The sequence below is a fragment of the Cajanus cajan genome, chromosome 7, assembly GCF_000230855.2.
Source record: "Cajanus cajan strain Asha chromosome 7, NIPB_CcT2T_4, whole genome shotgun sequence".
Taxonomy (NCBI): domain Eukaryota; kingdom Viridiplantae; phylum Streptophyta; class Magnoliopsida; order Fabales; family Fabaceae; genus Cajanus; species Cajanus cajan.
The window spans coordinates 14,577,559-14,592,279 of record NC_138523.1 but is presented as its reverse complement, the minus strand read 5'-3'; the positions used below and the strand labels follow the sequence as shown (position 1 = coordinate 14,592,279).

The following is a 14,721-nucleotide window of genomic DNA, read 5'->3' as shown; positions in this document are numbered from 1 at the left end:
TAAAGAACATCGCTCCAAAATATATTTAGTAATAGAAATAATTTTGAGAAAGAGATAAGTGAACTTGTGTGTGTAGATAGATATGTGTTTCCTCACGTACCAATGTACATAAATATAGGCACAATATTAGACAGTTATAAGCATGACAAAGCACGTGCACCATGATTCCTCATTTTTTTGGTAACAACAAGAACCAACGGATAAGATAAAAGGTATCGTTGATATTAACCAATTTGTAAAAGGCAAAACTTGGTCACGTCCAGCAATTCTATAATAATTTTGCAATTTGAACGTTAAAAAATTACAAAAATCAAGATTAATCAAATAACGTAATTAATTTAAATTTTAAATTATAATATAATTTTTGAACGGTTTCACTTTTTTATCTTTCTCATTTTACTCTTAATAATTATACATAACCTTTGTTATTAATGCAGCAATATTGTCTTTTTTCTCACTAGTATATAAAGTATATCTAATGTGTTTGATAAATTCTAATATTATGAAATATTTATTTGGTTAAAATATAATTTTTTTTAGCCATGAAATATTGAGTTGATATAATTGACCAAGAATTGCATATCATAAAACTCATCAAAATCATAAATTAAAAAAAAATATAAATGTTAAGTCAAAGAAGAATATACATAAATATTGTACTAGTAAGACCATTCGGCCATCAAGTGACCGATACCCAATCGGCACCCAAACGGCCGAACCAGGTAACCGACAGCCGGTCGGCTACCAGATAATCCATAAGTCCAGATCCCCCTAATTAACAGTTAGAGATTACCCCTAATTAACAGTTAAGGACTAATTACACCAGTAAACCGATTAGAGACGTATTACCTAATATGCTAATCCTGTTGCAGGGCCCATGGGAGTCCGGGCCCATCAATGTCAGTATAAATAGCTCATATCACAAGGTAACGTCAATGTTCATTAATTACTATCGATATTTGTGCTTTGTCCTGACTTGAGCGTCGGAGTGCCTTTTGCAGGTACCTCCCCCTCACCAGAATATTCGATCGGAGCTCTCGTTCGGCCCTCAGAATACGAGAAGATTACTAGTGTGCCCTTCAGACAGGTACATTTTGGCGCCCACCGTGGGGCCGAACCGAGACAGTTGTAAAGATTAACGAAGCAAAGCAATGACGAAGACAAGGAGAATGAACGCAGAAGATCACCAGACTGAAGAGGAAGAACATGTTGAAGTTGTAGACGAAACTGATCTCTCTGAGGCCGTTCGTCTACTCAAGCAGGAGATGGCCACGATGAAACAACAACGGCAGAAAGATGCAAAGGAACTTTCGGCTTTGAGAGCCGAAAACGAGGCGTTGAAAAATCAAGATCCGTCATGGAAACCTACCCAGCCTACCAACACTCAAACACAAGGGTCCTACCAGTCCCATGACATCCATAATTCGGCTCTGCATGCCTCGGTCGCTGCACCTGAAAAGTTTCATTCGGCCCTACCGACAGTCGGACGTCCCACCGACTTGGCAACAGTGGGATCGCACCGACACCCGTTTACACCCTCTATCATGCAGTTACCTTTGATGGATAACTGGAAGTCCTTACCAATTGATAAATATGATGGTACAACGGACCCTGATGAACATCTTGATGTTTTTCTCACGCAGGTAACCTTGAGCACCAAAGATGATGCTGCCCTATGTTGGATTTTCCCGACGTCCCTCAAAGGCAGAGCCTTGAGCTGGTTCACTCGGTTCCCGTCAAATTCAATCGATTCGTTCAATACCCTGTCTTCTCAGTTCACTATCCAGTTTGCAACAAGTCGCCCCCATAACCTCACCTCTCTGTCGCTGATCAGCCTTCGGCAAGACAAGAAGGAATCACTTCGGACCTTTATGAATCGCTTCAACAAGGTTGCACTAGAGATCCGGGATCTTAATCCAGCTGTAGCACTCCATCATTTGACAACAGCTTTGAAGCCCGGGCCATTTGTCAATAGCCTTTGCAAAAAAACCCCTTCAGACATGAACGATCTACGGAGGAGAGCTGACAAATATATGCAAATGGAGGAGCTAGCTGAATTCCGGAACCAAGCCCGAACCGAAGCCATGGCAAAAACCGAGAAGACGGCGGAGCAACCATTTCGGGGACGAAACAAGGAAATAACACTACGAGACTGTCCCGCGCGCGGGCCGAAGTACTCTCATTACACACCCCTAAATGCTAGTAGGGCGGCCGTGCTAGAACAAGCTTTGGCGTCCGAGGTACTGGAAGTTCCGAAAATAGCCTCCACTCCACCACGCGCTAATACTAGCAAATCTTGCAGGTATCATCGAAATCGGGGACACTCTACTGAGGAGTGTGCTACTCTAAAGGATAAAATTGAAGAGTTGATTAAACAGGGACAACTTCATAATTTCATGGATCGGTCAGGATCATCTCGGCCTCGATCTTCATATCAACCCCGACATCAAGTTCGGCATAGGCAAGACCATTCCAAAAGACCTCGGCGTGAACGGAGCAGATCGCGCGAACAGAAAGACGAACCTACCGTTTCACATAGGCGTGTCATTAACACAATAGTAGGTGGATTCGTCGGAGGAGGCCCAACCCCTTTAGCCCAAAAGAGACATCTACGCGCCGTCCGGTCGGTCCATGCTGTTGACAGACAACCTCCTCGGAGACCACCAGCTATAACGTTCACCGATGCCAATTTCCAGGGCATTGACCCCGTACAGGATGACCCAATGGTGATTAGTGTCGAGATTCATAATTGCATAATCAAGAAAACTTTGGTTGATCAAGGCAGTTCGGCAGATATCCTGTACTGGAACACTTTCAAATAGTTGGGCATCTCCGAGAGAGAACTTTTACCATATGATGAGCCCTTGGTCGGCTTTGCGGGCGAAAGGGTGAGCACTAAAGGGTACATTAAACTCTTTACTCGTTTTTGTTTTGATGAACAGGAGTACAGGGAAATACAAGTGAAGTACATAGTGGTGCATGCCAACACGTCCTACAACATTCTACTCGGACGACCATCGTTAAACATGTTGGGGGCAATCGTCTCGACACCACATTTGGCAATGAAATTCCCATCTGACAAAGGAAGGATCATTACAATCCATGCTGATCAAAAAGCAGCTCGGGAATGTTACTTCTCTAGCCTGCGGATAACTCCCAGAGAAGAGGTGCAACCTAAGCACAAGAGAGTACACAACATAGCAGCTTCTCCAATGACTCCCGAATCACACTTTTCAGCTTGGGACCTAGATCCAAGAATGAACAATGAAGAACATGTAGAGCCGACAGAGGAAAAGGTTCCGCTATAGATTGGATCGCAAGCACGACAGGTCACCTTCATCGGCGCCGGCCTGTCAGATGATAACCGGAAGGATCTCAGCAGGGTGATTCGGGCAAACAAAGACTTGTTCGCATGGGTACCCTCAGACATGCCCGGCATTGACCCAGAATTCATGTGCCACAAACTATCAATATGCTGAGAAGCTAAGCCAATTGCTCAACGAAAAAGGAAGATGGGGAATGACAAAAAAAATGCAGTTGAGGAGGAAGTGACAAAGTTACTACAAGCAAACTTCATTCGGGAAATACAGTATACAACATGGCTAGCCAATGTGGTTATGGTTAAAAAACCAAGTGGAAAATGGTGAATGTGTACTAACTATACCAGCTTGAACAAGGCATGCCCAAAGGACGCATATCCGTTACCCAATATCGATCGATTAGTAGATGGTGCTGCTGGCCACATGATCTTGTCATTTTTGGACGCCTATTCGGGATATAATCAGATAAGGATGCATCCCCAAGACGAAGACAAAATAGCCTTCATAACCGACTCAGCTAATTATTGTTGCAGGGTGATGCCATTCGGCTTCAAGAATGCGGGTGCAACCTATCAGCGCCTCATGGACAAGATCTTCAGAAATCAAATCGGACACAATATGGAGGTTTATGTTGACGACATGGTTGTCAAATCGGCAACTGTGGCAGCACATTCGGTCGATCTCAGGGAAGTATTTCATCAACTTTGAAAGCACAACATGCGCTTAAATCCTGAAAAATGCATCTTCGGGATTGCCAGTGGCAAGTTTCTTGGTTACATGCTATTGGCAAGAGGCATCGAGGCCAACCCAGATAAATGTCGAGCTATAGTAGACATGAGGAGCCCACAAACACTGAAAGAGATCCAGCGACTGGCCGGACGACTCATGGCACTATCACGCTTCCTCCTATGTCTTGCCGAAGTAGCTAAACCGATTCTGGGCTTACTGAAGAAAGTCAATAAATTTGCGTGGCCGGATGAATGCGAAACGGCCTTCCAAACGCTTAAACAACGGCTCGGTACTCCACCAATTCTATCTAAACCTGTAGACACCCAATTTCGTCCGGGTGAACACAAACAAGGACATGGATCTCTGTTACGAAGGGAAGGAGCTCCCGAAGCATGCCAACGAGAAGACAGGACTTCAGAGGGCCCAAAAGCACAGATTAAATATTTTTATGGGCCCGGAACGGGCCGTTCTAAGGTCCGAAACGGGCCGTTCCGAGGCTCCCAAAAAGCCAAGAACCCTAATTTGGAACGGGCTGTTCCGAGATTGGAACGGGCCGTGCCAAGATTGGAACAGACCATTCCAAGATTGGAACACGCCGTTCCAAACTCCTCCAAAAAGGGGTAAAAGCTTATTTGGAACGGGCCCGAAACGGGCCGTTCCTAAATCTGGAACGGGCCGTTCCAAGGTCATTCCAGAGCAATCATGTGTGCTGAATTTGGACCCCAGAACGGCTGTTCTGAAATCAGAACGGCCGTTCTGGTTCCCCGGAACGGGCCGTTCCGGTTTCAGAACGGGCCGTTCCAGGGTTCAAATTAAGGCACAACGACCATATCCAGAACGGCCGTTCTGATTTTGGAACGGGCCGTTCTGGACCCCCATTCTAAAGTCTATAAATAGACGGCTGGGGCTCATTTCTCCAGACTCGAAAATTTCGTCCAGACTTCCTAGAGCACGAAATTTCTCTATTTTTCTCTCTCCCCTCTCTTTGTATTTCTTGAGATTTTTGTGAGGCATTGTAGTGTGAAAGGTTGCCAAAAAGCACCCAAATCTCCATCTTTGAAGATCAATAGAGCTCGTTCAAGAGGTATTTCAGCTAATTTTCTTCTCTCTCTTTTATTTATTATTTTTAATAAATATTATTTATAATAAAAATAATCATGTAGACATTTTAGGGTCAATCGTATAATTTAAATTTCAAGCATGTAAATAATTATTAATAAAAGGGTAATTAATATTTCTATTATTATCATTTATAATGCTAACATCATCATAGGGTACCAATTAAGGGCGTTGTAGGGGTGCTTAATACCTTCCCTACACGTAACCGACCCCCGAACCCAATTCTGGTTATCAAGGCCATTATTGGATTGTTTTTAAAAACCTTTTCTTTTTCCAATGTTTTGAGTAAAACATTGGTGGCGACTCCATGAACCATTTTTCAAAACCATTAATTAAGGATTAGTCTGGTGTCCGGGCATTCCTTAATTGATGAGATCTTTAACAGGATGTCTAAACCATTAGTCGCAAGATCAGAAATTTTTGGGTTGCGACAGATGGCGACTTCACTGGGGAAGTTTTAAGAGGGTCAGGCCCATTTAATTGATGAAGTTAATAAAATAAAAATAATAATTTAAATATTTTTCCCCTTTACTTTGTTTGATTTATTTGTTGGCTTTAATATTTGTTTGCCCGTTTAAATTCAGCATTTGTTTGAAATAAAAATTGTACACAAACCTTTGCACACAACAGTTCCCCCTACACCAGGGGGCATGAGGGTAATAAACATAGGGAGTGGTTGAGGTACGACCGGCCCAAGTTTGGCCTTGGAGCCTGCGAGCCTTGTCGGAAATCACACTCAAGGTGATAACCAGTTACTCTAGCCCGAAATACTGCGACAGACCTTAGAGTTTGCCAGGTGACGGCGACAGAGATACTGGGTCCCTATAATGGGGGCACCTTGGGGGCCTTAAGACCAGTGAGATTAGAACTATCCTATACAATGCACTTTTCTTGCAGGGACCACAGACCAAATTTAAACGTGATTGTTCGCGGGTGTACATTTGTTTGAGCATATGTGTGTTGCATTTGTTTGTGTTTATTTATTTCAAATAGATAAGAATTACAAACAAATAAATATTAATAAAAAATATAAAAAATTTAACTCCCTTCTATATACCCTAACTCTAAAGCATCATATAGGGTAGTCTATTTCAAAAAAAAAATATTTATATATATATAGCAAAAATCATGCATCATAACCCTTAGTCAAAAACATGATAAAGTTTAGGTAAAAAATAAATATCATGCATCTTCTAGGATAATGCATTAGCATACATTCATTAGAAATGGAAGGCACATATAATAGTATGCAAAGAATGTTCTCTAAATAAAAATCAATGAGAATGATATCCGTTGAATTTCTCATGTGTCTTTGCATCCTATTTTACGTTTCATATAGATAACACGCCTTCCTTGTAAATAATAAATAAGAATAAAAAGGGAAATCTAATTTGTGCGTGTTAGCCGGATAATGGAAATTACTGTAATCAAATGCAAACCTTGACACATCAAATCGGGGAACACTTATCAGTAATTGGGGGCATCACACGTCCAAATTGATGATTCAAACGCGAAGGCTTTCCCATGCAAAAACAACAATTGCCAGGATAGGAGGAATGATCAATAATGGACGAATCCTTGCTTCTAGGGAATTACAAGACAAAACCAATTAAAGAATAAAGGCATTGCATGACAAAAACCCGCTAGGATGAAAACCCGTAAAGGGCGTCTTAGGCAAAAATTAGGGTGGAGAAAAAAGAATCAAAATCCCGATAGGATACGTCCTATGCAAAAGTTAGGGACATATAAAAATAAGAAATGTCTATCTAAGTTGGAATCGAAAGGTGGCTCGAGTATTCCCTTTAGAAAGCAGGAATTCATAAAGGTTTCACTCCGAAGTCGAAACACCCACACTCAAGCAAGTGGGAATGCGTTCTTAACGTAGTTCAACCAATCGTCAACCATGCCTCTCTAGGGGGCAACCTCGGTTAATCTCTCTGTGTATGAATCACGAACTCGGGGCATGCCTGGGCCTTCGAGCTTTGTTAAAGGGGCACGTGTAAATTGAAAGTACTGTTTTAAATCCCATTCTTTCATTTCTCTTCTCCCTTTAAAATATTCACTCTAGGCCTCATCCATTAACCCTTAATAAACAAGATGTATTTACGACAAAGATGTTACTCAATAATAGCATGGAAAGGATAACAAAGGAACAATCAGGAGTCCAAACATGACTGGGCGTCCCATACAAACGTTGTAAAAATGAAAGCCAGGTAGAAACCCACTAAGGGGGGCTACACAAAATTAAGGCAAGATCCGCTAGGGGGTCACAATCGAAAAGGGCAACCTAGGCAAAATTAAGGATCAAAAGAAAAATGTTTGCTAGGAAATACATCCAAAGTAACCTAGGCAAAAGTTAAGACATTAAAGCAGCATCCCGAGCTGAAAACCGAAAGGCGGCTCCGGAGGGATCATTCAATCAGAGCACAAGCCCAAGTGATCACCCCACTTTCCAAAAAGATTAATCCACAACGATAAATTCCTTGTAGTAAATACATTTTGTTTAATAACCCTAAACACCAAAGCCTACCTTGGCCATCCATTCTTTTAAAAAAACCCTTTTGAAAAAAAAACACTCATTCTAACAACCCTTCTGAAAAAAAATACAAACATCCCTTCTGTCTTTTCTCTTGACCCTTATGGCATTAAAATGGTACCGAAAACATACACGGAGAATGCACAGTGAATACTCACAGAGGAAAGATCGAGATGTCCCTGAACGGAGTTGGGAGACGCTTGACTATACATCGACTAGATAATCAAGGAGCCACTAAAACCTTGAGTTCAAAAGAACATATCCCGGCGATAATCACAAACGACATGGATAAAAAGGAATCGTCATCATTAACCTTAACACGTACAAGTTAATTTCCCGATATAAAAAAAATGAAATGCATCTTTAGGAGCAAACATAAGCATAAACTGTATTGCATGCATATGAGTTAGGGGTATATGGAAGGGCGTTACACAAAAAAAATAAAAGAATCATTCTTGTCTTGCATTTTCTTTGCATCCATGCATCCATGCATTCTACTTGCTATGGGTCAAGAAGAGTCATCAGGACAAAACACTCGTAAAAGCTCAAAAGCCAAGCATGAGTCGAAACGGTGACAAACAAAAACCCCAAGTGATTCTATGTGCCCACTAAGCAAAGACACATCAATAGTGGAATAGAATGGAATCGACCAAGCAAGCAACTATAAGCATGAAGAGGCCACCATGCCTTACTTTTTCAACAAATGAAAGATGATCCAAGAGAATGCCAGACTAGGAATGGTTTCCTCACCAAAGCCAGGAGTGGCTTCCGAAATAATACTCATTAATAAAGATTCAGCAAATAACATCATCATGGGATGGGATCCCTCCACCAATGATGACAACACAAAATAAAACAGAAAAAAAAGGCAAGCTTCGTACATGTAGAAAAAGCCGAAGCATCTAAAAATAGCAGAAAAAGGCAAGCTTCAAATGTGAAAAAGTCGAAGCTAAACAAAGAAATGAAAAGAAAAAAAAACCTACAACAAGAAGATGCTTGGAGAGGCATTACAATACTCACCTTGACAAGAACAAAACCAGACTCTTACCAACAATGAAGGCACCTGGAGAGGCATCACAATACTCACATGGCAGGGGCAACACTAGAATCCCTGTCAGCCATCTACTTCTCTGCCCACCAACACAGGGGCACATCAAACGTCTCCTGCCCATTCACTTAGGGGCAGCCTTTCATCCCACAACACCCACAAGAAGACATCAAGTACAAGATCAGTAAGGGTTGCTAGATCCCTAAAACTAGTACAAGATCCGAAAAGGTTGCTAGATCCTCAAAACTAGTACAAGATCGATAAAGGTTGCTAGATCCTCAAAACTAGTACAAGATCAGTAAGGGTTGCTAGATCCCTAAAACTAGTACATGATCAGAAAAAGGTTGCTAGATCCTCAAAACTAGTACAAGATCAGTAAGGGTTGCTAGATTCCTAAAACTAGTACAAGATCAGTAAGGGTTGCTAGGTCCCTAAAACTAGTACAAGATCAGTAAGGGTTGCTAGATCCCTAAAACTAGTACAAGATCAATAAGGGTTGCTAGGTCCCTAAAACTAGTACAAGATCAGTAAGGGTTGCTAGATCCCCAAAACTAGTACAAGATCAGTAAAGGTTGCTAGATCCCTAAAACTAGTACAAGATCAGTAAGGGTTGCTAGATCCCTAAAACTAGTACAAGATCGGTAAGGGTTGCTAGACCCCAAAACTAGTAGTGGGCCGGCTGAAGCCCTAAATATCAGTCCAGCCTGGAGAGGCTGAGCTCATAATATACTCCCTCTTTAACAAGCCACAAATAAAGAAACACACTACCATGAGACAAGCAAAAGCAGTAGGAAGCATCTACATCAAGACCAGAAGCCTAGATGTTTCGGTTTACCATCCTTATCACCCGACAGAGCATATAAACCAACACTCAGTTGCTCTTAGGGACAAGGATACGGGCAAACACCATCTACCCGAAAGAAATGGTGTGGGGGCATCTACACTGCTGAATTAAAGGAGAAGATTCAGGACACAGGAAGCGACATGGGGCATTCACATGGATCTTGAAGCCTAGATGTTTCGGTTCACCATCCTTGACACCTAATAGAGCATACAATCCAACACTCAGTTGCTCCAAGGGGCAAGGATATAGGGAACATCGTCTACCTGAAGGAAACAACGTGAATGTATCTATTGTCAAAACAAGAGTGAAGATCCGAATTTCCACCTCACTATCACAAGAGAAACAATGGAGCTTCTACTCGAAGACTGAAGATCAAGTGTATAGTTTGTCACCCTTGTTACCCCATAGAGTATGCAACTCAACACTCAGCTACTCTAAAATGTAATGATACAAGCGAATACACTTATCCAAGGGAAGCAATGTAGAAGCATCAACAAAGAGACGAAGAGAAGACCCGGACGACATGTCTACGTCTTTTCTTGCCTTTGGAAAAGCAACACATTACTATTCCAAAGGACAAGTAAAGAGGGGTAGCTGTAGACACCCAATTTCGTCCGGGGGCACACAAACAAGGACATGGATCTCTGTTACGAAGGGAAGGAGCTCCCGAACCATGCCAACGAGAAGACAGGACTTTAGAGGGCCCAAAAGCACAGATTAAATATTTTTATGGGCCCGGAACGGGCCGTTCCAAAACCGGAACATGCCGTTCCAAGGTTCGGAACGGGCCGTTCCGAGGCTCCCAAAAAGCCAAGAACCCTAATTTAGAACGGGCTGTTCCGAGGTTGGAACGGGCCGTTCCAAGATTGGAACAGGCCGTTCCAAACTCCTCCAAAAAGGGGTAAAAGCTTATTTGGAACGGGCCCAAAACGGGCCGTTCCAAGGTCGTTCCAGACCAATCATGTGTGCTGAATTTGGACCCCAGAACGGCTGTTCTGAAATCAGAACGGCCGTTCTGGTTCCCCGGAACGGGCCTTTCCGGTTTTAGAACGGGCCGTTCCAGGGTCCAAATTAAGGCACAACGGCCATATCCAGAATGGCCGTTCCAATTTTGGAACGGGCCGTTCTGGACCCCCATTCTGAAGTCTATAAATAGGCGGCTGGGGCTCATTTCTCCGGACTCGAAAATTTCGTCCAGACTCCCTAGAGCACGAAATTTCTCTATTTTTCTCTCTCCCCTCTCTTTGTATTTCTTGAGATTTTTGTGAGGCATTGTAGTGTGAAAGGTTGCCAAAAAGCACCCAAATCTCCATCTTTGAAGATCAATAGAGCTCGTTCAAGAGGTATTTCAGCTAATTTTCTTCTCTCTCTTTTATTTCTTATTTTTAATAAATATTATTTATAATAAAAATAATCATGTAGACATTTTAGGGTCAATCGTATAATTTAAATTTCAAGCATGTAAATAATTATTAATAAAAGGGTAATTAATATTTCTATTATTATCATTTATAATGCTAACTTCATCATAGGGTACCAATTAAGGGCGTTGTAGGGGTGCTTAATACCTTCCCTACACGTAACCGACCCCCGAACCCAATTCTGGTTATCAAGGCCATTATTGGATTATTTTTAAAAACCTTTTCTTTTTCCAATGTTTTGAGTAAAACATTGGTGGCGACTCCATGAACCATTTTTCAAAACCATTAATTAAGGATTAGTCTGGTGTCCGGGCATTCCTTAATTGAAGAGATCTTTAACAAGATGTCTAAACCATTAGTCGCAAGATCGGAAATTTTTGGGTTGCAACAAAACCCGATCCTCTTTTGAAGTTGATTGTATACATGTGCATCTCGCACGAGACGATTAGCTCCATGATAGTGCAAGAGAGTGAGTCTCAACAACCTATCTACTTCATTAGCCGAACGCTTCAAGAATCCGAAGGTAGATATCAGCTGTTAGAAAAGGTGGCCCTCGGCCTCGTTCATACAGCGCGACGACTTCGACAATATTTCCAGGGGCATCAGGTTATCGTCCGCACAGATTGTCCGATTTCCAAGGTGTTACGTAAGCCAGAATTAGCAGGTCGAATGATGGCATGGTCCATCGAGCTTTCGAAATTCGACATCTCGTTTGAACCCAGAGGCCCCATAAAGTCACAATGTCTTGCCGACTTTGCTAATGAATTGCAGCCAAAAGGGCATTTTCAAAGTAGCACCTGGACAATGCACGTAGATGGCTCGTCTAACAACCAAGGGAGTGGCGCCGGAATAATCTTGGAAGGGCCTACCGGTGTAACACTAGAACAATCGCTACACTTCGCTTTCAAAGCCTCAAACAATCAGGCCGAATATGAGGCATTATTGGTCGGCCTGCGGCTGGCACATGAGGTAGGGGTTGCTATCACCGTTTCCACAATATGTGCAACCAATTCGAAGAAGTTCAAGTCAAGTACACACCACGAGAAAACAATGGAAGAGCCGATCAACTCGCTCGGTTGGCCAGTAACGGTCATAAACAAAGTTAGTTGCGAACCACTCTTCATTTGGAATTGCCACAACCCAGCATGGAAACCAACGAGTGCCTGGCAGTTTCTGAATCGGAAACTTCTAGAACCAACACACCTTGGATAACAACATTACTCGAGTTCATTCTACACGGCAAGGAGCCACCCGAGGACTCGGCCGCTAGGAAACTCCGAACTCAGGCGGCACATTTCTCGGTCATCGGCACAGAGTTGTACAAGAGAGGTTTTTCAACTCCATTGTTCAAATGTATCGGGCTTGAACAAGCCGACTATGTTTTGCGAGAAATCCACGAAGGAATTTGTGGGTCACACTCGGGTGGGAGAACCTTAGCTGCTAAAGTGCTCCGTGTCGGTTACTACTGGCCGACTCTCAAGGGTGATTGTGCTCAATTTGTCAAAAGATGTGTTCAATGTCAAAAGCATGGTAACCTGATTCACGCTTCGGCAGAACAACTGCACAGTGTCAGCTCGTCGTGGCCGTTCGCGTTGTGGGGAATGGACATACTTGGACCGTTTCCCATCGCTAAAGGTCAGGACAAATTTTTGCTAGTGGCAATCGACTATTTCACAAAGTGGATCGAGGCTGAACCACTTGCTACGATCACGGTAAACAACGTTCAGAAATTCATGTGGAAGAATGTCATTACGCACTTCGGCATTCCTCAAGCCATAGTAACGGACAATGGCTTACAGTTTACCGATTAGAAGCTTAATAAGTTCATCCAAGATTTGGGAATCAAGCATGGATTCACATCGGTCGAACACCCACAAGCCAACGGGCAGGCCGAAGCCGCAAATAAAGTCATCCTATCGGAGCTCAAAAAGCGATTAGGGGACGCCAAGGGCGCTTGGGCAGACGAATTATTGGAAGTGCTATGGGCTTACCGTTGTACCCCCCAATCCACAACCGGCGAGACCCCGTTCCGACTAACGTATGGCACCGACGCCATGATTCCGGTCGAAGTAGGGGAACCCTCTTTTCGCCGATTGCATTTCGACGAAGCATCCAATGACGCGTCGCTTAGGGCGGAAGTCGACATGGTAGACTGGGTACGCCATAAAGCATGTATTGTCGCCGAAGCTTGCCGGCAGAGAATGACTCGAAGATTTAATTCAAATCTCAGTCCGAGAAGCTTTTCAGAGGGGGACTTGGTATGAAGAGCACAAGGGTCGGCCAGAAAGAACCCAAGAGAGGGAAAGTTAGCAGCTAACTGGGACGGCCCATTCAGGATCCGACACAACCTCTGCAATGGAGCATATAAATTAGAAGACCTTTCGGGGAAAGTCATCCCCAGAACATGGAACGCAACTCACTTGAAGAAATACTATAGTTAGAAGTTTGCTATAAATTTGTCCTTTACTTTGTATGACAAACTTTGTACTTACACTTACATGCACTCTTTTCCTCGGTCGGTCTTTTCTCCCCTTATAAAAAAGTGAAAAGGGATTTTGGCCGATCAGGGTTTTAACGAGGCACATCTCAATCAAGAAAAATTCTTTCATATTGAGTTTTTATTCCTTACTCATTAAAACAGGTTTCCCTCCCGAGTGACCCAACTCGGCCAAGGATGTGCCTTCAGAATTTATACAAACAGGCTTCCCTCCCGAGTGACCCCACTCGGCCAAGGATGTGCCTTCCGAATTTAAACAGGCTTCCCTCCCGAGTAACCCCCACTCGGCCAAGGATGTGCCTTTGGAATCCATACCAACAGGCTTCCCTCCTGAGTGACCCCACTCGGCCAAGGATGTGCCTTCGGAATTTATACAAATAGACTTCCCTCCTGAGTGACCCCCACTCGGCCAAGGATGTGCCTTCGGAATCCATACCAACAGGCTTCCCTCCCGAGTGACCCCACTCGGCCAAGGATGTGCCTTCCGAATTTAAACAAACAAGCTTCCCTCCCGAGTAACCCCCACTCGGTTAAGGATGTGCCTTCGGAATCCATACCAATAGGCTTCTCTCCCGAGTGACCCCACTCGGCCAAGGATGTGCCTTCAGAATTTATACAAACAGGCTTCCCTCCCGAGTGACCCCCACTCGGCCAAGGATGTGCCTTCGGAATCCATACCAACAGGCTTCCCTCCCGAGTAACCCAACTCAGCCAAGGATGTGCCTTCAAGAGTCCATACAAACAGGCTTCCCTCCCGAGTGACCCCACTCGGCCAAGGATGTGCCTTCAAAAAATCATAACAGGCTTCCCTCCCGAGTGACCCCAGTCGGCCAAAAAGCTAGCAACTTCGAATGAGGCCATTCAGCATTGCTCAAAAAGGCAAGCAATTCGAGTGACCAAATCGACATTGCTCAAAAATGCAAGCAATCCGAGTGACCAACTCGGCATTGCTAAAAAATGCAAGCAATCCGAGTGACTAGCTCGGCATTGCTCAGAAATGCAAGAAATCCGAGTGACTAACTCGACATTGCTCAGAAATGCAAGCAACCCGAGTGACCAACTCGGCATTGCTAAAAAATGCAAGCAATCCGAGTGACCAACTCGGCATTGCTCAGAAATGCAAGTAATCCGAGTGACTAACTCGACATTGCTCAGAAATGCAAGCAACCCAAGTGACCAACTCGGCATTGCTCAAAAATGCAAGCAA

General features: G+C 43.4%; 2 protein-coding genes across 2 annotated transcripts; both read left to right on the top strand.

The window, feature by feature from the left end:
* Window positions 1-1,151: 1,151 nt before the first annotated feature.
* LOC109811380 (uncharacterized) lies at window positions 1,152-3,308 on the top strand. Its single transcript, XM_020375130.2, has 3 exons — window positions 1,152-2,726; window positions 2,823-2,888; window positions 2,943-3,308. Exons 1-3 carry the CDS (start codon window positions 1,152-1,154, stop codon window positions 3,306-3,308), a joined length of 2,007 nt encoding a protein of 668 aa, XP_020230719.2.
* Window positions 3,309-11,470: 8,162 nt separating this feature from the next.
* Window positions 11,471-12,828, top strand: LOC109811395 (uncharacterized). The gene is made up of 2 exons (XM_020375149.2): window positions 11,471-12,042; window positions 12,162-12,828. The coding sequence occupies exons 1-2, from the start codon at window positions 11,471-11,473 to the stop codon at window positions 12,826-12,828; spliced, it is 1,239 nt and encodes a 412-aa protein (XP_020230738.2).
* Window positions 12,829-14,721: the final 1,893 nt, after the last annotated feature.

What these genes read in the sequence shown, in the direction of transcription:
- LOC109811395 (XM_020375149.2), top strand. Translation starts at nt 11,471, where the DNA reads ATGATAGTGCAAGAGAGTGAGTCTCAACAACCTATCTACTTCATTAGC. An exon ending in ACCAATTCGAAGAAGTTCAA is followed by an intron (nt 12,043 to 12,161) that starts GTCAAGTACACA and finishes GCCACAACCCAG; the next exon opens with CATGGAAACCAACGAGTGCC.
- LOC109811380 (XM_020375130.2), top strand. Translation starts at nt 1,152, where the DNA reads ATGACGAAGACAAGGAGAATGAACGCAGAAGATCACCAGACTGAAGAG. An exon ending in CCGTACAGGATGACCCAATG is followed by an intron (nt 2,727 to 2,822) that starts GTGATTAGTGTC and finishes ACTTTCAAATAG; the next exon opens with TTGGGCATCTCCGAGAGAGA. An exon ending in TCGGCTTTGCGGGCGAAAGG is followed by an intron (nt 2,889 to 2,942) that starts GTGAGCACTAAA and finishes TTTGATGAACAG; the next exon opens with GAGTACAGGGAAATACAAGT.